This window comes from Physeter macrocephalus, unplaced genomic scaffold (assembly GCF_002837175.3).
Source record: "Physeter macrocephalus isolate SW-GA unplaced genomic scaffold, ASM283717v5 random_158, whole genome shotgun sequence".
Taxonomy (NCBI): Eukaryota; Metazoa; Chordata; class Mammalia; order Artiodactyla; family Physeteridae; genus Physeter; species Physeter macrocephalus.
Genome location: NW_021145462.1, coordinates 13102 through 38500, shown reverse-complemented (window position 1 = coordinate 38500; position 25399 = coordinate 13102). Strand labels below are relative to the sequence as shown.

Sequence of the window (25399 nt, the reverse complement as noted above, 5' to 3'; positions counted from 1 at the left end):
TCACACAGTTGGGACTCACACCCCGGCCTGCCTGGCTCCAGTGCCCTCTCCCCAACACCATACTGGAAGTCAGGAGGCTCAGGTCCCAGTCCCAGATCTGCTACTGATCAACCTGTATCACTGAGCCTCAGTTTCTTCAGTTTTTAAAATAACAGGGGCTGGGATAGAGAATGGTCTCTCTGGTCCCTTTAAACTCTACTGTTCTGAGAAGGTGGGTTTGAGGAAGTCAGACAGCAGTCCAGGTAGGAGGGAGGGGTACGTCTGAATCAGACAGGATCCCCATCCCCATCTGACGGCACAACATCAACCAACAGAGATCCAGAAGGGCCGAGAGATGAGTCAGGGTCTCCAAAGCATTAGTCATCGTCTGCTCCCACTCCCCAGGGGACAAGCAGAGATGCTGCTCCAATTATACTGGGATGATGAGGGACCTCTAAGATGATGAAAGGGTGGGAGAGGAGGTGTCAGAGGATACAATGGGAGATCTGACTCATTCAGCCTGGAGAAGAGAAGGCAAGAAGGGCCAGTCTTCAAGTCTCCAGTGAGTATGGGGGCTGGGTGGCAGGGTAGAAAGAACAAACGGTTAAGACTCAGGGTGTCTGGGACCTGGTCCCTAGTCCTAGCTCTGCCACTAAAAAGCAGTATGACCTTTGTTTGACAAGTTACTTTACCTCTCCAATCTTCAGATTCCACACCTAATAAGTTAGGGAAATAACTTTTAAAAAAACACCCCAGCAATTTCTACAAAGAAATGTATAATATTATAGCTAAAAACGACTAGAAATGGCTCAAATACCCTGGCAACGGAGAGAACTGCTAAGCAGACTCGGGGAGGGGGAGGGGAGGGGGCGGAGAGTTGATGCAACAGAATGTTAAAATGCCATTTGGAATGCTGAATAATAACAAACATTTATTAAACACTAACTACATGCCAGGCACTAGGCAGAGGTCTTGACACACATGATCTCATTTAACATCCTCAAGTATCTTTTGAGGTAGGCATTATCACCATCTTTCAGATGCGTTAACTGAAGCCTGGAGAGGTTAAATCATCCAGCAAGTTGATAAGTGATGTCCTCAGCACTCAAATCCAGAGGTCCATCTGACTCGGAGGGCCATGCCCCTAAGCTTTACACTCTACTGCCTCAGACTGTTGGATGTGAGGACCGCGCAGAAATGCATATATGACACAGTGTTAAGTGGGGAGAAAAAAAACCCTCTAGAGTGCTTATGTTAATCTAAGAACATTGGCATCAACATTAGGTTTGGAAGTTTATAAATAACAGGCAATTTAGGATGCTGAGAACTTAGTCAGGGCTGCTAAAGTTTAGATAGTTCTGCTTACTTGTTGGTAGAGATGATGAAACGTATAATATCTGAGTGAGGGGGTGAGTACTGATGATAGGGCCTTTCTAGTTCTAATATTTCTTTTCCTAGGTGAGCAGAGGTTGCACTGCTTCTCAACCTTGGCTGCATATTGGAATCAAGTGAGAAACTTTAAAAACTGCTGGTGTCCAGGTCCACTCCCAGAGATTCTTATTTAATTGATACGGGTGCAGCTTTGGCATTGGAAGTTTTAAAATTTCCTCACGTGATTCCAATATGCAGAAACTTTTGAAAACCACTGGTCTACCTGATAAAGGCCTAACTCCTTCACTTGGCATAGAAGGCCTTCTCTGATTTCTTCAGTAAGCGCCCCTATATCCCTATTTCTCACCTGTTTTCTCCAAGCCAGTTACGATGTCCTGACCATGCTCTGCTCTAATGTTTACATTTCTGTGCCTTTACATGTTATTTCCTCTGCCTGGAAGGTCTTTCTTCTCCCTCATCTATCTGGAAAACTCCATTCATCTTCAACAACAAGGCAGCCAGCCTCCAAGATGGCCCCCAATAATCCCCACCTCGTTGTATTCATGCCCTTGTGTGGTCCCCTCCCACACTGAATAGGCCTGACCTGTGTGGATATGATGGAGTATGACTTCCAAGGATAGGTCATAAAAGACATTGCAGCTTCCACCTTATCCTTTCTTGGATCACTTGCTTTGGGAGAAGCCAGCTGCCATGTCTTCGGCAGCCCTATGGAGAGCTCCACGTGGTAAGGAACTGAGGCCTCCTGCCAACAGCCATGTGAGTGAGCCAGCTTGGAAGTGTATCCTCCAATCCTAGTCAAGCCTTCAGATGACAGAAATCCCAGCTGACATCTTGACTGCAACCTCATGAGAGATCTTAAGCCAGAACCACTCAGCTAAGCCATTCCAGAACTCCTGAGCCATAAAGTGTGAGATGATGTTTGCTGTTCTAAGCTGCTAAATTTGGGGGTAATTTATTATACAGCAATAGATAACTAATACAAATGACAAGTTCAAGTATATGATACTCTGTGAAGACTTTTTAGCCTCTCCTCTGCTGAAGTTGAATCGAACACCGGGTGGCACTTCTGAGCTTGATACTCTCCCTATTATAGCACTCATCACATGCGGCCCTCCTGTGACTTGCCTTTCTTGCCCTCTAGATCCAGTTCCAGGACAGGGCCAGCCATAATGCAGGCTCCAGTAAGCACTTATAGAATGAATGAACACATATGAGAACAGCCATTTGAGTCTAGTCCAGGCTCCTTCCCTACAAAAACTCCAAGGTATGGTGGCTGGAAATCATGGATGTCATGGTGAATGGGTCCTGAGGATTTTCTTAATAATTCGACAAAACCCTGTTACCCATGGATGTATCTAAAGCACTAGACTGGAAGTCAAAAGATCTGGATTTTAAAGTCTGGCAACTACCTGATGAATTTTTCTGAGATTTGGTTTCCTCTTGGACCAAAAGATGTAAGGGCTCTTGCAATTCTAAAATTTAATGATTCCATATTTCCAGCTAGCAATTACTCCTGATCCATAAAAGAAGGTAAAATAGGCTAATAGTGTTCAACCATAGCAAGGGTTTTCAAAACCCTTGCGTATCAGAAATACCCCTGGAGTTTATCTCTCTCTCTCTCTCTCTCTCTCTCTCACACACACACACACACACACACACACACACACACACACACACACCCCTGGTCCCCACATTATTCTTTCTGAATGAGCTTCTCTGAGTCTCTGGAGACATGGCCAGGGCATCTGTATTTTTATATAGTTCCAAAGTGATTCTGACGTGCATCTAGAGCTGAAAATCATGAATCTACAATACGTGGGTTAGAGACTTAAAAAATTTTTTTCTGCCAGCTGGTTCGCTCCATTGTTTATAGAGTACAGTACTAATAGATATGTTCCCTGAATTGTTAACTTTATATGAGTAGATGGATGGATGGATGGATGGATGGATGGAACCAGTCTACCTCTACCACTAGAAAAGCAACTCAAAGTATACTGTTAGGACTCAGTCAGGTCTTCAACAGGAATGGCTCTTTGCATGACCCAACTGCTTAGGACATTTACTGGAGATCAAACTGTGGGGTATTTTAGCTTCCATAGGGTAAAGAACTGCTTTCTTTTTGTTAGATAGGAATGAACAGGAATTAAGAGCACTGCCTTTGGAACCCAAAAGTTTAGGTTCCTGGCTCCAGCACTTACATACATGCCCGGTGACTATGGCTGGACTAGCAAATCTTTGTGAACCTCACTCTCCTGATCTGTTGTATGGGCAACATGCACTTCCTTCCAGGAATGTTGTTGGGGTTAAATGCAAGGTAGGTAAAGCACTTAGCACAGTATCTGGCACAGAACAAGTGCTCATTAAGTAGTAGCACGCTATGGCAAAAACAAAATATGGCCCTTTTATTATTAACAGCAAAATATACTTGTCTAGTGCTTTGTAAATTACCAAGCGCTCTTACATTTTATATTGAAACCCTCTCCCCCCAAAAAATCCCGAGGTGGGCAAGGCAGACCCTAGTGACCCCATTTTACAGAAGAAGAAAGAAAGGCTCAGAAGGGTTCACTGGCTCTAGATCAAATGGCAAAAGAAAGTGTCAGTGTCTGAATTCAGACCTGGGTGTGATTCCATGAAAATGAATAATTATATATGCACACTTGGCAGGCTGAGCATCTAGGGACCATCTGGTTTAGCAGGCTGAGGACTGTATTTCTGAGCAGCTTCTTTTTTTAGATGAAAGCAAGATGGGAAAAATAAGCTGGCAAACTACTTTCCCTCATTCAACACTGGTGGGATATGTGCTCAGTTTTGCCCTCTTTTTAACTCTCAAATGCTACATGTCCATGGATCTCAGTTTACTCCACCTGCCCTTGGCCGCTCTGTCACTGGCTCTGCCCTGGGCCCCACAGCTGGGATCTGGGAAAACCAAAAAAAAAAAAAAAAAAAGGAAGCAGGAGCAGCTGGAGACATCTGAGGGCTGGATGAACACCAGCTGCTCCCAAGTCTGGCTGGGGAAAAAGAAGCCTGCTGATGGGGGCATGTGGGGAGGGGACAGCAATCTCTGCTCCCCATGTCAGTCAACAAGAGGATGCTTTTCCCATCCAACAGATGGGTCCTGCTCCTGGAATAATGTAATAAAGTGAAATACTAAATATGGCACAGAATCTATGTCTCTTGGGGAGCAGGAGGCCAAGGGATCAAATGTTAGCTGAATCTAATCAAGAAGGCTCTCATAGACGAGGTGGGACTCGAAATGGGCCTAAACGAATCGTGGTGTTTGGGAGGCCCTGCAAGCACAAAAACATCACGAGAAAGGGCGTGCATGTTTGTTGGGGGGATGGGTGGGCATATTAAGGGGAAAAAGAAGAATGTGCGGTAAAGAAGCAGAGGACAGGAGAGGTTAGGAAAGAACAGACAGCAAGGGGCACAGATGCAATTCTACAGAGGAAAGGGAATCTTGTAGATTCTTGACAACTCGGTGACAGAGACTCGACCACCACCCCACATCCCAGCTGGCAGATAGGGAAGCTGAAGTCATGAGAGGAAAGCATACACACAGGTCACAGAGTAAGGGACAGTGAGAGAGTCAAGACAAGAACCCGGGGCTCCAGACAATTAGTTTGGTCATCTTTCTGTTAGACCACACTTCCAGGCTGGTATTTTGTTATAAAAGTGGTGTGTCAGGCAGATCTGGTGGCAGAATGCAAGGGAAAAGAGAGGTTCGAGTCCAGGAGGCTGTAAAAATTATTCCAGGGTGAGTTGATGGAGGGACTAAACTCAAGTGAAATGGAAAGGATGGGCTGCGCGTGAGCACCATGGCGAGGGAAGAAACAAGAGGACTTCGCAGGAATCGGATATGGCAGCGAGGGAGAGAGCTGGGCAGAGGTCATTCACAGGCCATTCTCAGGCCTGGGAGTTTCTCCTGAGGAGGTCACGGGGCACTTTAACCCCCTGACCTCAGACTCAAAGGCAGCAGACAAAAATTCATAAACTAGCCTCTACAACAAACTCCCTATCTCCAGGTCCTCGTCCCTTTGGCCAACTTCTACACAGACCTTCTCTGAGTCTCCCACTCAACATTTCAGGACCTTCAGTTTACATCTGGTGCTTAGATGTGTGTGTTTGGATGATTGGGTGTGAAATTAAAACCCAAACCAGAACCTAGGAGTGTAGCCTCTCCCTGGTGGTGAAGAGAACTTGCACAGCTAGAACCGTGGTGTGGATTTTGATTTTTGATGGGAGGAGCAGGGAGATCAGAGCGAAAAGAATGGAAAAACTGTCTCTCTCCATCCAGCTCCACCTTTCCACGACAGTAGTAGCTGAGTGGCAGTTAGCAGGCTTCATGTGAGGAAGCTCACTGAAACTGGAGAAGCTGGAATAAGAATTAGACCAAGACCATTTGGGGCCATTAAGCACAAGGGCAGATTATACCTAACCTTATGGGTACGTAAGGAGGACCAAATAAAACAATACTAGTGATGGCTAATGTTTATTAAGCCCTTAATATAGACACTGTGCTAAGAGCTTAACATGCATTATTTCATTCAATTATTACAACAACCCTAAGAGGTAAATACTATCAGAATTCCCATTTTACAAATGAGGAAATTGAAGCTCATAAAAGTTAACAAATTAGCGTAGAGTCACAGGGCTAATAGCGTTCGAGTTGTCTGATTTCTGACCATGTTCTTCGTCCCTGAACTGTTTTCCTCATCTGGCAAATCAGCAGAGCACCTGGTCCACAGTCCTCGGCAAAGCTCAGTTCTCTCCCCCAAACCCACCTCTCAGTAGCACTAAGGATATTGCTGAATCTCAATACAAGTCATATAGAAATTGCTGGAGAGTTTGACTTTCTTGATTCAATCTCATGAAATTACATTCCTCAGAACTTGACAGTTTATTTTTTCTGTAAATTTATTTATTTATTTATTTATATTTATTTTTGGCTGCATTGGGTCTTCGTTGCTGCACACAGGCTTTCTCTAGTTGCGGCGAGCGGGGGCTACTCTTCGTTGCGATGCGCGGGCTTCTCATCGCGGTGGCTTCTCTTGTTGCGGAGCACGGGCTCTAGGAGTGCGGGCTTCAGTAGTTGTGACATGCAGGCTCAGTAGTTGTGGCTCGCCGGCTCTAGAGCGCAGGCTCAGTAGTTGTGATGCACAGGCTTAGTTGCTCCACGGCATGCGGGACCTTCCCGGACCAGGGCTCCAACCTGTGTCCCTTGCATTGGCAGGCAGATTCTTAACCACTGCGCCACCAGGGAAGTCCAGAACCTGACAGTTTAAAGAGATGGGGAAGGTGCAAAACCAAGTGTAGCTATTAGGCCATATGGCCCAGTGATTAAGAGCTTGGATCTTGATGCCTAAATTCCAGTTTTGCCAAATTCTTTCTGGTGAGAGCTTGATCAAATCACTTCTCTATGGCTCTGTTTCCTCATACATAAAATGAGGCTAATCCCACCTGACCTCATGGGCCTACTGTGAACAGCAAATGAGATGATGCATGTAAAGCTCTGAGCACAGTCTGGGACACACAGTAAGGGCCCAATAAATGTTGGCTATTACGATGATGATAATACCGTTTTCCATGCAGCTATGGCCAGGGACATTTCGCCTCTGCATCTGGCTGTGATGGGACAGAAGTGAGCTTCCTAATGACTTCCTAGGTCCCAAGTACAGAGTACGGGCCTCTCCTGTCCCTCTGTCACTTTGCAGGCCCAGGGGTAAGTGGTGCCCCAGAAGAAAAAGGGGGCAGACGAAGGTCCCCACAAGGCCAAGACATAGAGTTGGAATCCATCAATTGACATTTCAAGAGCCCAGTAGTCTTCTTGAAGAAGGGCAAGCAGGGGAGCTGTATCAGGACACATGCTGGCAAGGGGCTTGGGGACTGCTGAGAGCATAACAAGAACCCAATCAGTCTTAGCCTGACACGTCCAGAAAGTGGGAGGGATGAGGATTTCATCCCATCCTGTATTTACTTACCATCCTTCCTGACTGACACACCACTCTGTGCACAGAAACTTCACAATATACCTATACCACTAGGATGCCTCCACAGGTACGGTCCTATAACAGTATGGGGAACAAGAAGATGCAAAAGAAACCCAAGACATCTTCTTTGCTTTTGGAAAGGATTCTCTAGAATGCAATTTATCAGCACATGTCAATTAATATGCAGGATTACCTTGCTTATTTAAAAGTCCATTTAACTGATGCCCTTTGATTCCCTGGAAGCTAACAAAAAACCGGGACAAAAGACCAAAGGCCTGTGATACCCCCCTCTGAGCAGTCAAAGGAAGGATTACAAAGTCTAAGCACTAAAGGCAGTGCATTCTAGTTGCAGGAACGTCCCTAAAGCCGTCTCTCAGTGACTATTTAGTTTTACTTGAGACAGTTGTAAATAACATGGCTGATCAGAAGTTATAAATTTGAAGTGAACAGGGAGAGCTGCTGGGGGGTGGCACAGTCAAGGCAGTGAAGAGTAATGGCTGGCAGGCTGACCACAAGGGAGACAACACAAACTATGAAAAGCAATGAAAAGAACTAAGAGGCCAGCAGCTGGGAGCCATGTAGTGTAGGTGCAAACAGCTCTCCATATCTTCACAGATCAGAGGGCGCCACTGCGCTGGCATTAGACCTGGTCACAGGTGTTTTTGTTCTCTGGGGATGGTATGGAATGTTAGGTACGGCCAGATGACTAGCTTTGGCCAATGAAATGTGAATGGAAATAATGGGGGTCACTTCTGGGCAGGAGCTTTAAGGGCTAAGTGGGTGCTTCACCATGTTCTTTTCCTGCTCCACAATGGCCAATGGCAACATTTCCAGATAATGGCAGCTCTTCCAGCCTGGTTCCCCAAGTGAGGATAAAAATGGTGCAGAGGATAGTCTCGAGCTGACCCACAGAGGACAAGAAGCATAGGCAAGAAATAAACTTTTACTGCTTTGGGAGATTGTTTGTTACTACTGTATAATTGAATCTATCCTGATTGAAACATTCTAAAAAGTTAAATGAGGTCAGATCACATTAAGAAGTGTGTGCATTACCTTTTTGGTAAATTACCCTTCAATATTATCGTCAATATAATACTGTGTGACTTAAAGGAGAATTTTCAGTGAGGAAAATTCACCTACTCCAATGACATCAGATAAATGAGTCATTACCAGAACATGAACTGAAGAGAGGAGATGGATCCAGTTTCCGAACAACTTCTTTCTCTAGGAAGGGTCCAGGTATTTACAAAATATACCTGCATTATTTATGGGTCTAAGGCAGAAGTTGGGTCTCACGCTCTAATGCTGTCAGAACTGACTTCTCAGCGTCTGCAGAACCAGCCCAGGCACAAGGGTTCTGTGATTGCTGAGGGGCTCTGGTCCCTGTCTAGGGGTTAAAAGGCCCTACAATCTATCCCTATGTGCTCTCATAGAAGGAAATCCATAATGTGTTCTTGAGTAAAAACAGCGAGCCAACAACTTCAGAATGTACAGCCTTATTAAGTATACATGGAACAGTTACAAAATTGACCTCACACTGAGGCAACAAGCAAGTCTCAGAATGAAAACCACGTGGGTCATTTTCTCTGACCCAAAGCAATTAAGCTAGAAAACAACAGCCATAGGGTAACTAGAAAAATCTCACATGTTTGGAAAGTAGGAAACATACTTTTAAATAATCCATGGGTTACCCATCTTTTCACTTAATCCTCCTAACTATTCATAATGCAGATCCTCATTTTAGAAATGCAGGAACTGAGACTAAAAAGAGAACATAATTTGCTCAAATTTACCCAGCTCGCAGTGATGAAGCCTGGACTCAAAACCACGTTATAGAACCCTAGAGCCAGGGCTGTAACGATATTCTCCTTACGCTATGTCTCACTGGAATCCACAGATCCTCCCCAGGTGGGTCCACAGCCTCAGTGGATCTGGTGTTTCACCTCTGAGAAAGAATAGCTGTTGAGAGAAGGGAGACAGTCCCAGCTTGCTTTGGTGACACTGACCTTGGCCCTGTTGCGTAGAGACGCATTTCCCTCTTGCTCTTGCTTCCTCTGGGGTCCCCTACTTGGACCGAGGTGAGAGGTCTAGAGTAGTGGAGAGGGGTGTTTCAGGTTGATGTTCCCAGACAGCTTTGAACTAGATCACTAGGAAGACTTCCTTTCCTTTCAAAGTTTTTTTCCACATGGGTACAAGTGGTAAGCAACCAAAGAAATACAGAAGGAAAAGTTACTTCCAGATGGCTCCCCATCTTGCTGCAACACAGTTTAAATACAGAAAATATTCTAGGCAAACATATCATTAGGCAAACATGAGTATTAATATCATTCATATTAAAAATGGAACAGAATGGAAATTCAACCTATATCTTGACTTAAATTTGAGACTAAGGCCTCAGAGCCAGAAGACAACTACAGCACCCTGATTCTGAGCAAGTTGGAGGCTCACGATATCTGAGGTAAGAGGCAAGACCAAAGTGCTCCTAAGACTTCTCTCTAGGGATGGCTTCCTGAATTCGAACCGACCAAACTCCCTCCCTTTTGTGGTGAGGGCCTGATCAAATGGCTACTTAACAATGTTATTCTCCCTTCTCCACCCCAACTTATGTCTGTTGTTCCCTGTCAAACTACATTTTCAGCAAAACTCTAAGACATCCAGAGCTTCTGAGGTACCCGCTGTCCCTCAGCCTCTCTCCTTATGCTATCAGGACAATGCTGTCTGCCCCTTCCACGGGCTCACAAGTATAACTTCATCCTGACTAAATGCCTGAGGCTATGTTTCATGCAGTGAGAGGCTTGAAAATAAACAGAAAATCTGATGGTGGTCCATATCCTAGAAAGCTACCTAAAGTGTTTAGAATTCACCAAGCAACCCTGGGGAGGGGGAGGAAGAGATAGCACCAGGTTGGGCTAGAGGTCCGGACAGTGGGAATTTTCCCTCCATCCTTTGGCTCCATTTCTTCCACTGCAGAAGCCACACTGGCCCCAGGTGAGGGAGTCAGCTGGCTGGGTTAATAGCATTCACAGTGCTCAGCTTGGGGCTTGGGTCCTCCCTTGCCCCATCCCACTGCCTGTTCCCCACACCATCAGGGCTCAGTCCCCAGAGAGTCAGTGTGCCAATCAGTGAGTGACCCAAGTCCCAACATGAGTTTACGATCAACAAGTCCAAGATCCAAGTACCCGGTTATCCAATCAGCAGTGTGATTACATCCTCTCAATCTGTGCAGAAGGGTCATGATGACCACTTCCTGATAGGAGGACATGGATGTCCCTGGGCAGGCCCCAAATGGGAACTCAGCTCAGTGACCTTTCACAAATGACCAGTTGTGCCTACAGGCTGGACAGATGGTGTGGGGCCCCTGGGATTAGTGATGGTCCGATGCCTTCAATGAGGTTGTTCCATTGGTCATAGTCCTTGTTCAGGTCTGAATGAGAAAAAAACCAGGTTAGGTAAACGGTTGTAAGGTTAGATCAAAGAGTAGCTACCATGGATTTAGTGGGTCATACTAGAGAGAGGAGCACCTGGGATACTAAAAGGCCTGGTTACGGTGGCTGTGATGGTGGAAGAAATAATGATAACTACTATTCATACATGTGCTTCATAAATGACTTGCTTAACCCATAACAACTCAGTAACGATAATAATAACAAGGTAGCACTTATTGAAGGATAACTCATTCCAGGAACTTTGCTAAACATTCATTGTTTCATTTAATTTTCATAATATCCCTATGTGTTAAGTACCATATTGGCCCTATTTCACAGTTGAGGAAACTGAGCCTCAGTGAAGCTACCTGATTTGTCCAAAGCCATTACAGATGGTGAGTGGTAGAGACAGAATTCAAACCCCCGTCAGCAAGGGTGAGAAAGTGGAAAGCCCACTTCCAAGCCCATGGATATTGCTGAGCAAGAGCAGATCCCTCACACGCCAGCCAGTGAATGTGGAAGCAGGGCCATGTCAGTGAAGGGCAGATGGCATAGGACAGCGACATCATGAAGCAGCATAACTCCGGGTACAATTCAAGAGGGGGCCCTGGGGCCACAGGCAGATGGATCTAATGACTCAGCGAGAACAGTCAGAAAGGGTCCAAGGCCGCAGGCTGAGGGAGTAGGACACAGCTGAGCAGGCAAATGGTGTTTTTGTTCAAAACAAACAAAAAACCTGGGACAGAAGGCAGCGACCACTCTCCTTCATCTTCAGATCCCCAGGGCCCTGCCAAGAACCTGGCATGGAACAGGTCCTTGACAAACAGGGCGACATATTCATTAATTCAAAAATTACTGAGCACACCACTATGTGCCACAGTTTGTTCTTGGTGCCAAAAATACAGCCACAGACAAATAGAAACCCTCATCCTCCCAGAGCTCACAATCTAGGAGGCAGAGATAACAACAAACAAAACAAACTACATAGGATATGAAAAGGTGAGCTGCGCTGTGGCAAAAATGAGAGCCAGACAGAAGCAGTGCTGGTGGCCGGGAGATGGGGGTGACAGGAGGAAGGGACAGTACAATGGTTTTTTGGTTTGTTTTTTGTTTTTTAAATAAATTTGTTTATTTATTTATTTATTTTTTGTTGTGTTGGGTCTTCATTGCTGTGCGCGGGCTTTCTCTAGTTGCGGCGAGCAGGGGCTACTCTCCGTTGCGGTGCGTGGGCTTCTCATTGCGGTGGCTTCTCTTGTTGCACAGCATGGGCTCTAGGAGTGTGGGCTTCAGTAGTTGCGGCACGTGGGCTCAGTAGTTGTGGCTCGTGGGCTCTAAAGCACAGGCTCAGTAGTTGTGGCTCACGGGCTTAGTTGCTCTGCGGCATGTGCGATCTTCCCGGACCAGGGCTCGAACCCGTGTCCCCTGCATTGGCAGGCAGATTCTTAACCACTGGGCCACCAAGGAAGTCTCAGTACAATATTTTAGAGAGGGTTGGCAACATGAGTCTCACTAGGAAGGTGAGATTTGAGCAAAAATGTGGAGGTGGGAGTGAGCCATGAGACTACACGGGAAGATCATTTGAGGCAGCAGGAACAGCAGTGCAAAGGTGTGAAGCGAGAGTGTGCCTGGGGTGTGGAGGCTTGTGCAGCGACAGTGAAGTAGGCCCGGGGAGCAGCCGCAGGAGGGACGCTGGGTGTTGGCTTTGTCTCTCAGAGAAATGGGAGCCACTGGAGGATCCTGAACAGCAGAGTGACAAGATCTGGCTTCCTTTCTGAAACGATCACTCTGGCTACTTGATTGAGAAAGGACTGTGTAGGGTGGCGGTAGGGAGATCAGTTAGGAAACTCTTAGAGTGATTTAAGTGAGAGAAGAGTTGGACAGGATGGTAGTTGGGGTGGTGACCAGTGATTACTTTCTTTTTTTAAAATAAATTTATTTATTTATTTATTTTTGGCTGTGTTGGGTCTTCATTGCTGCACGCGGGCTCTCTCTAGTTGCGGTGAGCGGGGGCTACTCTTCGTTGAGGTGCGCGGGCTTCTCATTGCAGTGGCTTCTCTTGTTGCGGAGCACGGGCTCTAGGCGCACAGGCTTCAGTAGTTGTGGCACATGGGCTTAGTTGCTCCGTGGCATGTGGGATCTTCCTGGACCAGGGCTTGAACCCATGTCCCCTGCATTGGCAGGCGGATTCTTAACCACTGCGCCACCAGGGAAGCCCCAAGTGATTACTTTCCATTTGTATTTTGAAGGTAGAGCCAATTGGATTCTCTGAGGGATGAGATGGGAGGTGTAAGAGAAAAGAATGGGGACTTCGGTTTGAGTAACTAGAAGGATGGAGTTACTATTAACTGAGGAGGGAAAGACTGCAGTTGAAAGCCGTTCTTGTGTGTGAAGTCCCTAAGAAGTCGAGATGTTGAGTAGTGGGTTATATAAATCTCATGTTCATGGGCGAGATCAAACTGGAGACATAAACTGGAGAGTTGTCAGCACAGATATGGCATTTAAAGCCATGACACTAGATGACATGAGGAGATACAGGTAGAGAAGCGGTCCAAGCACTGAGTCCTGGAAGCAGCAAAGCAGATGGAGGAGGAGCAGACAGTGAGAGGGGAGGAAATCCGCAGGGGGACGTCTTGGAAGTAAAGACAGGGCTTCACAGAGGAGGGCGTCACCAACTCTGTCAGCAGCTGCTGAGAGTTCCAGTGAGATGAGGAATGAGAAGTGACCGCTGGATTTAGTGCTGTGAAGGTCACCGGTGACCTTGACAAAGGCAGTTTTCATGGAGGACTGGGAGGCAAAAGGCTGGCTGGAGTAGGTTCAAGAGAGAATGGGAAGAGAAGAATCAGAGACAGTGAAGACATTCTTGTGAGGAGTTTGCTATCATGAGGAAAAGGGAAACAGCGTGGTAATTGGGGGGCAAAGTGTGGGTCAAGACAGATTCTTTTCAAGAGAAATTTCAGCATGAAATAAACCAGCAGAGGGGAAAAATTGATGATTAAGGTAAAGAGGAAAAAATTGCTGGCACAATCATCCTGAGCAGACCAAAGAGGGTGACATCCACCGTGCAGGTGGAGGGGTTGGCCCAGTTAGACAACTTGAGTAGGAACCTCTAGGAACCAGACGGAAAGCTGAGTATGTGCAAGAAGAAGGTAGGTAGATGCAGTGTTGGGATTTTGAGGAGGTACTGACTGCTTCCATTTTCTTAGTGAAGTGGGAGACAAAGTTAAGCAGCTGAGAGACGGGATGGAGGGGAAGGTGTTAGAGCTTTGAAGAGAAAGAAGAAGGTGTGAAATGGTCTTCCAGGAGAGTCGGAGGGAGGATGAGTAGCTGGAGACACATGAGCTACATGTAGTTCATATGAAAAAAACACCAATCTTCTTAACAGAAGGTAACACAATCCCTGTGTCAGCGGAACATGTGCTCTCAGAGGTATTTTTTAGGATCACAGGTATTTTTTAGAAGTGGTGAGAAGTTCACTTGAGCCACCTACAACCTATTTTAGTTTCCCACGTGACAAAGTACTGTGGGAAATGGCCACCAAAAAGCTTTTCTCTCTTTGCAAAACTAATTACCCCAAGCTGAGAGCCTTTGCCTTTTTTCACTGTCTTATCTCTTAATCACTTGGATACTGCAAGAGCCTCCTAGCTGGGCTCTTTGCTGGGCAGGCTCTCAACCTGCCCCATTTCACCCATCCTCCGTGATGCAGCCAGACTACAAACACAAGTCTAATCATGACAATCCCTTGCTTAGAACCCACCAAGGACACTCACAGCCCAATTCAAACTTATGGGACTTCCCTGGTGGTGCAGTGGTTAGGAATCCGCCTGCCAACGTAGGGGACATGGGTTCGATCCCTGGTCCGGGAAGATCCCACATGCCACGGAGCAACTAAACCTGTGCACCACAACTACTGAGCCTGCACTCTAGAGCCCGCGAGCCACAACTACTGAAGCCCGTGCACCTAGAGCCCGTGCTCCACAACAAGAAAAGCCACCACAATGAGAAGCACGTGCACCGCAACGAAGAGTAGCTCCGCTTGCCACAACTGGAGGAAGCCCGCATGCAGCAACGAAGACCCAACGCAGCCAAAAATAAATAAAAAATAAATTAAATAAATTTTTTTAAAAATTCAAACTTATTTCAGCAAATACATGGGCTTTTAGATCTGGTTTCTGCCCACTTCTCTACCTTTATCTTCCAACAATTCACTATCCTGAACTCCAGATACACTAAACACAGCTTCTCAAAACTGACCAAGCCCACACCAGTCTTTGTGCCTCTGTCTAGAAGACCCTCGGCCCCTCCCTGCCTAGTGAGCGTTAATCATCTCTAACATTAAAGACAAGCATCGTTTTGTCTAGGGAGCCTCCTTTCCTAGCTGTCCTTTCCCTTCCGTCAGAGTTAGGGCCTGTCCTCTGTGTCTCCCGAAGACTCAGTGCATCCCTGGGTCAGCAAAGCCACTGCCAGAACAGTGCAGCAATGAAGCACCTGGGCTTTCGAATCAGACAGCCTAGGGGGCATTCGGGCTTTGCCACTTACTAACCAGATAACCTTGGATGAATTACTTAAATTTTCTAAGCTTCAGTATCCTCGTCTGTAAAATGGAGTTAATAATAAAAGCACCCATCGGAAAGGGCCATCTGCAGGATTACACATGCTAATGTAACTAAAGTACTTAGCAGAAGGCCTGGCATAAAGCACGTCCTCAACAATCTTCCTACAATCTAAGACTCTCCTAATCTTCTGCTGGTCTCCAATAGTGAGTATCTTAGCTCAATGGACATTGCTACTCAAGGGAGAGCAATCATGCCATGGTGGGCTCCCCTGTCAACTTTAGCTCTTCCCTAATGATATGATGCCTAAGAGGAAACAGGGAAAGTGGGCTGAGCACCATGTAATCAGGCCCCGTTAAAGTCTTGAGACATGGATCCATTCCTCTCCTACCAAGTGATAAGAATGATGCTCTAAGGTCTCTATTAACCCTAAAGGCTCTAAACCCATGCTGGCACAATGGCTCATGATGAGCAAGATGAAATGAACAGGCATAAATATTAAAATGTAAATTTAGGTTCAAAAAGTCAATACATTCAAAATAGGACAGATACATTTTAAAAGCAAACTCAATCCAAATCAGATTTGTTTGGCATTTGGTGGAAAGGTTAATACACTCAGGCCATCCAACTAGAAGTCTAGTGTCCAGAGCTCAGAGGTGACAGTCCTGCTGTACCAGACACTGGCCAGACCACATCTGGCATGTCGTGTTCAAGTCAGGGCAGCACATGTTAAAAGGCACACCAACAAACAGCACATTCAAAGGGGGAAATAAATGGCCCCATGGGAAACTGCACAGGGAACAGGTGGAGGTACCAGGCACATTTAGCTTAATGAACAGAAAACTCAGAGAGGACACCATAGGTGACTTCAAATATCTAAAGAGCTGCCATGTACAGGGGTCTGAGGCTTCTCAGGGTAGCTCTTGAGGGGATACCCAGGGCAAGTGGGGAGGAGTTACAAAGAATCAGATCTTGGTCTTAGGTTAGAGTTAGGTCAAACCTAACTTCCGTTCTGAAGGAAGCTGCCTTACACCCAGCACCTGCTGAGGGATCAGCCTTGCACAGATAATGGTAGCCTACTCCATTCTGACTGGATCAGAAAGGGACATCTGATCAAGAGAGCTCCGGGCCCGGGTTGGGCAGTGGCCTACAATGTGTTTTGCCCGTAAAGATGAGCTGGTACAACCCAGTTGTTTCTCTTGGCAATCTGGTCTAAGAAATCCCAGAAGTGTGGCAGTGAACAGAGGGAGCTGAAGATGAAAGGATGCCACGAGGAGAGAAAGCAAGCCGCAAGGGGTTCAAGCCAACCGAAGTGATAAGGAAGCAGAAACAGTGAATAAGCAGATGCTCTCCGCAAGAGTAAAAGTACAGAGTGGAAAGAGGAAAAATGCAGACCGGAGCAAAGAGAAACAGAGATGTCATGAGAGGAAGAGATAGAGAGACTGAGCCCAACAGAGAGACAGAGAGAAGTCAGTCCTACAAGCTACCTCGGTTCCTGTAACTTTTCCCTTCCCTGCCTCGCCAGGTGTACTCTCATAAACAAACTCTCCTTTCTTCTCGAGGTAAATTAGTGGATCTCTAGTCCTTGTAACCAAAAAAAGCCTAACTAGAACATCAATTCTTAAAACTATTGAAGTTTCCTGTGACGGAGAGGGCTGACCCTCAGAGCAGCACACTCTCCATGCTGCGTGACCACACAGCAGAGAAGATATGAGCGGATGTCTTCTCTGGGTGGGAGGCTGGACCAAAGACCTCTACAGGTCTTGCCATTTGCTGGCCTGTGATTTATGACATTAGTCATCATCCTTCTATGCTTTTTCTTTTTTTAAATAGCACTTCCTCAATTTAGCCGATCTGTCGTCATAACCTCCTCCACAACACAGATAAGGTGAGTGCTAATGAGTGAGAACAGAGGTAGTGGAGTAGAGAGAGGTGAATGTTCCATTTACAATGTGGAAACCAAGGCTCAGAAAAGTTAAATGACTAGGCCAAGGTCATTCAGGTGGTAAGAGACAGAATCAGGATCTCCAAACTTTCAGCTAAGTGTTCTTTCTAGAATTCTATGTAACTCTCTCCTTCATTCAAATTTTGCCATAAATCTCCCTGATCCGAGACATGTCAGTATAGACCACTGTGCAGGGAAACCTAAGAGACACCCCCCCCAGCTGCCCCACGAGCCCCAGTTCTCTCCTTACCAAGGTGCTTCTGCAGGAAGGCCAACATGGCCTGCACCACAGTCTCCTGACCTTTATAGGGGTCCAAGCTCCCATGGGTTTGAGTGGAGAAGAATTTAGCAATCCAGTTACCAGCCACAAAAGCAAAGTCAGTTTGACTCCAATGAACAGAACCACTAAAAGAAAAGAAAAACAAGTATCTGGTAGGGCTCTGGAGGCTAGGGCACATAAATATTTAAGCACCTACAATGTGCAAGGTGCTTTACATGCATTATCTCACTTAATTTTCACAACAATCTTGTAAGGGAAGTATTTTCCTCTTTGACATTTCAGAGGAGAGAAATGATCTGCCCAAGTTCACACAGCTAGTAAGGGATGGAGCTAGGATTTGAAAGGAGGTATACCTGTCTTCAAAGCTGCTTCAACTCCTAGACCATAAGGCCGGACTATGCAGGGAAAAGGCAGAGTCAGCTGGAGAGCGGATGGGGCATTGAGGCGAGGTCTGCAGCACCTGCCATTCCCACGTTATTATAAACTATCACAGACCTGCCATTCCCACATTATTATAAACTATCACTCCATGGTTTTTACCCAGTGACTTCTGAACATTCACAAAACTTATCAGCTCCATCTTTAGCTCAGAACTGTACACAAAGTAAACAGGAAAAAGAAATAACTTGCCTTTAAGTAATCAGAAAAGTTAGGGCAAGTGCTGGTAAAAGAGTGTTTCTAGATCAGAATTTAAGTCCTTTGACATCAAATGCACTTAATTTGAAGGTGAAATTCTCACTAGGTTCATTTCTAGCTAAATTACTCATAACTAAATTTACTAGTCAATTCAATGAGGGAAGGAAGATCTAAATGTTAAACTCTATTTGATATCATGCAGAAAAACTGACTTTAAAATGGATTATCTAAGGCACATACGAAAGTATAAAGAAAAATATAATGGATACTTGAGTATCCAGCACTCAGTTTAAGAAATAATATCTTGTCATGAGTTAAATCCAGGGACTTCCCTGGTGGCGCAGTGGTTAAGAATCTGCCTGCCAATGCAGGGGACATGGGTTCGACCCCTGGTCTGGGAAGATCCCACATGCCGCGGAGCAACTAAGCCCATGAGCCACAACTACTGACCCTGCGCTCCAGAGCCTGTGAGCCATAACTACTGAGCCCACGTGCCACAACTACTGAAGTCTGCCTGCCTAGAGCCTGTGCTCCACAACAAGAGAAGCCACCGCAACGTGAAGCACGTGCACTGCAACGAAGAATAGTCCCCACTCTCCACAACTAGAGAAAGCCTGTGTACAGCAACAAAGACCCAACGCAGCCAAAAATAAATAAATAAAAAAAAATTATTTTTTTTTAAAAAAGAGCTAAATCCGCAGTTTTTGTGTACCCCTTCCCAAATGCTCTCCCTCCCCTCCAGAGGTCACGGTTATCCTGGATCTGAATGGCTTAGGGAAACTGTCAAGCAGTCCTCTGCTGCCATGAAATCAAAATGAAAGGAGAGGGGCTGGCCCCAAGGAAGACAGCCTGGGCCAAGATGGGCAAGGGAAGAAGCCATGGCCTACTGAGCAGACCCCTAGCAGTCCAGGCTTTGGATCTGGCATTTCAACCACCTGAATGAGTCCATAGGTCCATGACATGTAGTTACTTGTCATTTTGCTGAAATAGGACCTGGGATCCTAGAATCATGTGGGCTATTTGCCTCAAGTACAGGGCAGGACCAAGTCAGAGACTTGTCAGTGAGACTTTAGTCCCGCACCTATAGCTCTAAGCCACTTCCTATGTAAGGTTCATTTCTTTTTTTTTATAAATTTATTTATTTTATTTTATTTTTGGCTGCATTGGGTCTTCGTTGCTGCACGTGGGCTTTTCTCTGATTGTGGCAAGCAGGGGCTACTCTTTGTTGCAGTGTGCAGGCTTCTCATTGTGGTGGCTTCTTTTGTTGTGGAGCACGGGCTCTAGGCATGTGGGCTTCAGTAGTTGTGGCACATGGGCTCAGTAGTTGTGGCCCACAGGCACTAGGTGCAGGCTCAGTAGGTATGGTGCACGGGCTTAGTCACTCCGCGGCATGTGGGATCTTACTGGACCAGGGCTTGAACCCGTGTCCCCTGCATTGGCAAGCGGATTCTTAACCACTGTGCCACCAGGGAAGCCCTAAAGTTCATTTCTTAAGTCACTCAAAATCTCTCTGTGAAAAATGCCTCCTAAAATCAAACCATCTGACAGTGTTGATGATGGAAGTGAAGAGAATGTGGTTTCTCTCAGGCAGGGAATAGATGGTTCATGGAAGATACCTGAATTTAGGTATTCATGAAAGTCTCTAAAAATCCATCTTGTGAGTGTCAAAGGTCTACTATATCCATACCCTTCAAAAGACTCAATAAAATTCCCAAATGAGATTAGAGATTCCTGGAGTCCACCCAGACCCACACCTCTTCCTCTCTAACACATAATCCCTTAATACCCTGTCATAAAGTCATATAAACTAGTGAATAAATCACTGTAGGTGGAGCTAAGTGGAAAACAAGGACAGATATGAAATTCCAAAGGAATTAAGATTTTGAAATTCAGGAGGTATTTATGTATTCTATCCATGGGTAGAACTTCTGGATAATTTAGAGGAAATTACGGGAGGCACAGCTGAGTAGAAAATGGAGAGGACACTGGGGATCACGATCTTGGAGTTTACTCACAGGACAGTTATGATCCTGGATTGGTCATGCTGGGCACAAATCTTCTTCATCAAGTTGACACTCTCCATTGTCTGGAATTTCTCAGCATTGATGAAAAATATAGGGCCTCGGGCCGTGGGGTAAAAGTCACGTTCCAGAGGAAACATCCAAGCATCCAGAGCCACAGCACACCTGGAACAGGACCAGACATGTGGAACTGCCATGTAGAAACTCAAGCAAGAACAATTAGGGTAGTTCTCCCTTCAGTGGGGTAAAAAGCTCAGGGAGCCAGGAAGGGGAACCAGGGCCCATACCCTTCAGTTAGGATCTTGGATAGAGATCACTTTTACCTGTCGCCAAAAATCCTTCTAGATTTTTAAACTCTCTGAAAAGAAGGATCAGACCACCTCCTTCTCTTGGATCTATGCTCAGGCAGCTGACTTGAGTCACACAGAATGGCACTTCATTCATTTACTCATTCATTCATTCATTCACCTCATCAAGTACCTACTATGGGCTTAGCCTTGTGCTGTGGATCTAGAGATAAACGACACAGTTGTTGCTCTCCCTGGAGCTCCCAGAATAGCAGTGGAGATAGAACACACAAGGTAGCAAAATACAGTTTAGTGCCCTGATTGCACAAGCTGCTAAGTAAGCCCAGAGCATACGTGGCAGGAACGTCAGGGAAAGCCTCCTTGGTGCCACAACTCAAAGTCATGGCCAGTTGGTCCAGCAGAAATCTCTGTCACCAAGGGCAAAACTAAGGCCCTAAGATGAGCATCCTACTCTCCCCCACCCCCAGTGCTCCTCCAGTCTCCTCCATCTCAATAAAGGACAATCATCTTCCACTCAAATGATGGACACACAGACGAAAACCCTTGATTCCTCTCTTTCCTTCACCTCAAACATCACTAAGTCCTGAAAATTCTAAAACCTATCCTGGCTCCCTTCACCTCTCTCCATCCCACTACCTCCACCCTAAAGCAAATCCCTCATCTCTCACCTTGACTCTGAAATAGCCTCCTTCTACTTAGCCTCCTTGTTTCCAGCCTTATCCTGCTACAACCCACTCTTCACATAGTGGCTTTTAAATGTAAATAAGATTTTTCTATACTTAAAATCTTTCAATGGTTTCCTGTCCTACTTAGAATAAAATCTAACTTCCTTACTCTGGCCAAAAGGCCCCATGACCGGGCCCCTGTTTATCTCCCCAATCACACCTTGAATCGCTTCCCCCTCGTTCACTATGGTCCTCCCACACTGAAACAGCAAAAAGCTTATTTCCACCTCAGGGCCTTTAGCTGTTCTCTCTGCCTAGAATGATCTTCTCCTAGACCTTTATGTGGTTGGCTTCTTTGCCTTTGAGTCTAGCTTATGTCACTTTCTCCACGAAGCGTCCACATACTCCAGCTTATTAGCCTATTTTACTTTCGTCGATGCACTTGGGTGCCAGGGATTCGATTACTTGTTTACTAGTCTCCTCCCACAGCAACATAATTCCATAAAATCAGAGACCTTGCTTTCTTCTTCACCACTGAATCCCCACCTCCCAAAATAGTACCTAGCACAAAATACATGCTGAATGAATGTATGGTGTGTGGAGCTAACAGCAGCATCACTGGGAAACTCACCGAAATCGGGTCTCCTTGGCCAAAGCCAGAATAGCTGTGGCCCCTCCAAATGAATGTCCCATTACAGCCACACGGCTCACGTCAATGCTGCCCTGAGAAAGGTCAGAAACACAGGGGTGCATTTTTAGGAACTCTTCAAGGGCAAGAGGAAGAAACAGTGAGACAATGATGCAGAAACACAATACAGTGGGCAAGACCTCCAAAACCACGGTATTAAGTGCCTCTTGCCCACTGAAGAGCAACGGGTCAGGCCATCCCTGGACTGAACAGCCTTCTGTAGGCAGGAATTCTGAAAACCACATTTTTCATCTTTATTGTAATAATCTTGCCACCTATAATATCTGGACGAGGTAGATATTCAAATATCTATGAATAAATGAATAAACAGAAATTATATGACCTATCAGTATTAGAGCACGTTAAGAATAAGAACTCTCAGGAATTCCCTGGCAGTTCAGTGATCAGGACTCAGTGCTTTCACTGTGGTGGCCAGGGTTTGATTCCTGGTCAGGAAACTAAAATCCCGCAAGCCACATGGAGCGGCCAAAAAAACCCAAAAAGAATAAGAACTCACTTCATTTAGATCCTTGCCTTATAACCAATCCAACCAGAGGGATGGATGACACATGCACCAAGTCAAGGACAGAATGGGGGCACTCTACTGCCCCTCCACTTTGCTCTGAAGCAAGGACTGCTTGTACCAAAACCAACTCAGGTTCTACTTCCTCTGACATCTGTCCTGACTTTTATCTAGCAAAGTGAGCCTGCTCGCTCTAAAGTGCTCTGCAAGCATCTATTTCTGGTTGTCCCCAGAAGCCTTCAGGACACGGTTATATAAAAAACCACTGCAGCTGCCTGCTAAGGGGCTCAAAAGAATCTCTCCAGGATGTGCTGCCCAGCCTCTGCCCTGAACCCATGCTCTCCTTTGCTCTTCCCAACTTCTATCCCAAGTTTTTGTATCTAAATTCTCCCCTCTTTGCTCAGTACGTTTGGATTGGTCAAGGTCTCTTTAGCTTTTTTAATAAGTTAATATATTTACATAACTCTAAAATCAGGAGTATATAGAGAAGTCTCCTACCTACCCTATTCCCTGTCCACACAGTTGCCCACTCCCTACCCAGACAGGTAAGTTGCTTGCATCTTTGCAGAGCTTACTTATGCCTACACAGGTAAACATGAATATACACTTTCCCCCCTTTTACACAAGTGATACTGTATCTTACTTTTTTTACATAATAATATTAGTACATAAAGACCTTTCTTATTCTTTTTTACAGCTACATTTGATTTCACCATGGTACAGACAGCTAGTGATCACCAAAACTGTTCTTCTTCCTGGACACAGCTAGACTCTATTTCCCAGCAGTTAAATGTGGCCTTGTGACTTGATGTGAGTGATAGTGGTCTTGTGATAGAATATGAAAGTGATTATCTACATTTACAGGCATGGTCTATAAAAACTCTTCCATACAAACCTCCATGGTCTTTCCCATTCCTGGCTTAACGTACATGGTGAAGTTGGGTTTCACAGGTGGAAGAGGGTAGAGCGATTAGAAGAAGGGAGCCTGGATCCCTGAGTCAGCCCTTGCATAGAAGCACCCATTTTGGACTTCATGTGGGAGAGAAATAAATTTCTCTTTGTTAAGCCACTGAAATTTGGGGCTTACGTGTTATAGCAATTAGTATTATCCAAAATAATACATCCATTGTTCCATAATCTATTAAACCAGCTGTGGTCACTTATGGGTGAACATTTAGGATACTATCAGTCTTTTGTTATTACAAACAACACTGGGATCAATAACCTTGTACATACATCATGTTACATGTGTGTAGGGATGTGTAAAATAAATTCCCAGAATTGGAAATTGTTGGGTCAAACACTATGTGATTCGTGCTGTTGAGAGCTATTGCCAAACTGCCCTGCATGGGGCAATCTGCACTCACACTGGCAACGGAGCAGAGGCTACTTCCCCACAGCTTTGCCGACAGGGTGAGTAATCAATTTTTGGATCTTGCTCAATCTGATAGCTGAAAATTCACTTAGCTTTTTTCATTCTGTATTTCTCCAAAAGGCTGCCTCTTAACTAATCCAACTACACATAGTCCGCCATCCCCCGATGTCTGTCTCAGGCCCACAGGCCCACAGGCCTGAACTGCGGTGCCTGGCCCTGCTTATCCGGTGGGGACTGATGACATACACCATATAGCGGGCAAAGCTCTCTAGATTTCAGGTCCTGCCTTACCTCTTGGCCTTTCGGGCTGATGTTTCTTCCTGGAAGACTTTTCCAGAGCCTTTAAAAGATATTTTCTAAAGAGGCTTTGGGGCACACCGCATAGGCAAAAAGCCCCAAATTAAAGTTTGACTCTACCACTTGCTTAGCTGTGTAACCTTGGGCAGATACTTAGCCTCTTAGATCCTTGGTTTCTTTCTATGTAAAGAGATAACAATGCATATGTTTGTGAAAAGAGCTCTTATCATAGGAAGTCCTCATAAAGGAGTAATTATTATATATTTTTATATATATGTATATACCATTCTCACTCATACAATGGAATATCACATGGCTATTAAAAATCATGCCATAGAAAAATATTAACTGGAATAAGAAGACATTCATACTGTGATATTCATACTGTTTTGCTAAATGAAGAAAAAGGCCACAAAACAGCTTGTATTAAATAGTAACATTATTGTTTTTTAAAAAATCCATCTTAAAAGAACTGGAAGGACAAACATCAAAATATCCAAAAATTCCATTTCTTTTTCCTTCATGCTTTTGTGTGATTTCTTGGTCCTCTAAATAAAGCCTGAGCTACTTTTGAAATTACGGAGGAAAGGACTGGATAGGGGAGGAAAATGTGCCTTCATAGGCGCCAAATTCCATGGGGGGTACAGTTTCTCTCCTCCTGGGGGGTTCTTGGGATTCCTTTAAAGGCAGGAATGAGCCTGCAGTAGACAACACACGTTGTATGCGGCTCCATAGCCCTTCCTTTGCGGAACAAACCTTCACTCCCTCACCCACGCGGCCCCATGGGGCTGTCAGTGCTGGTGTTCAGGTTCCCCTGACCCGGAAGTGGGTGTATAACATAGGCAGGCCAACCAGAATACCCTATCCCTCTGGCACAGTGACTGGCCCAGAAGGGGCATGTGACCCAAGCAGGCCATGGCCTTTCCAGATTGCCGAAAGCAACCAGAGTTTCTTTTCCTTTTAGGTCTGGAGCTGAGTTGAGATGCAGGCTTGGAATATGCCAGCAACCACCTTTCTTGCCTAATGGAGAGAGTCTGGTGAGAATGAAGCTCATATACACAAAGTGGAGCTGAGCCAGGAGAAGGGAGAGAGTGCCAGAGCTTTGATGACAATGTTTGAGACCCTGGATCTAGCCATACTGGCCTGAAGCCAATCTGCTTTTGGTCTTCCTACTTAGCTGGGCCAATAAATTATCTTTTGGTTTAAGCTAGTGAGCTAGGCTTCTGTTATTTGCAACCAAGAAAGTCTTGGTGAATAAAATGTGCTCCAGGGGGCTTCCCTGGTGGCACAGTGCTTGAGAGTCCGCCTGCCGATGCAGGGGACATGGG

General features: G+C 45.6%; 1 protein-coding gene across 8 annotated transcripts in view; it reads right to left on the bottom strand.

Annotated features, from left to right (window-relative positions):
- The window catches only part of PAFAH2 (platelet activating factor acetylhydrolase 2), a 37025-nt gene that overhangs the window by 2292 nt on the left and 9334 nt on the right, over positions 1-25399 (bottom strand). The window contains exons 7-11 of one of the 8 annotated variants that reach the window (XM_028484485.2): positions 21820-21911; positions 20210-20380; positions 17529-17683; positions 10692-10782; positions 9365-9445 (exon numbers count right to left, since the gene is read on the bottom strand). In XM_028484485.2, the coding sequence (XP_028340286.1) occupies positions 9365-9445; positions 10692-10782; positions 17529-17683; positions 20210-20380; positions 21820-21911 (590 nt within the window). The other 7 variants (XR_003678299.2, XM_028484489.2, XM_028484486.2 and 4 more) reach the window with 7 other exon arrangements.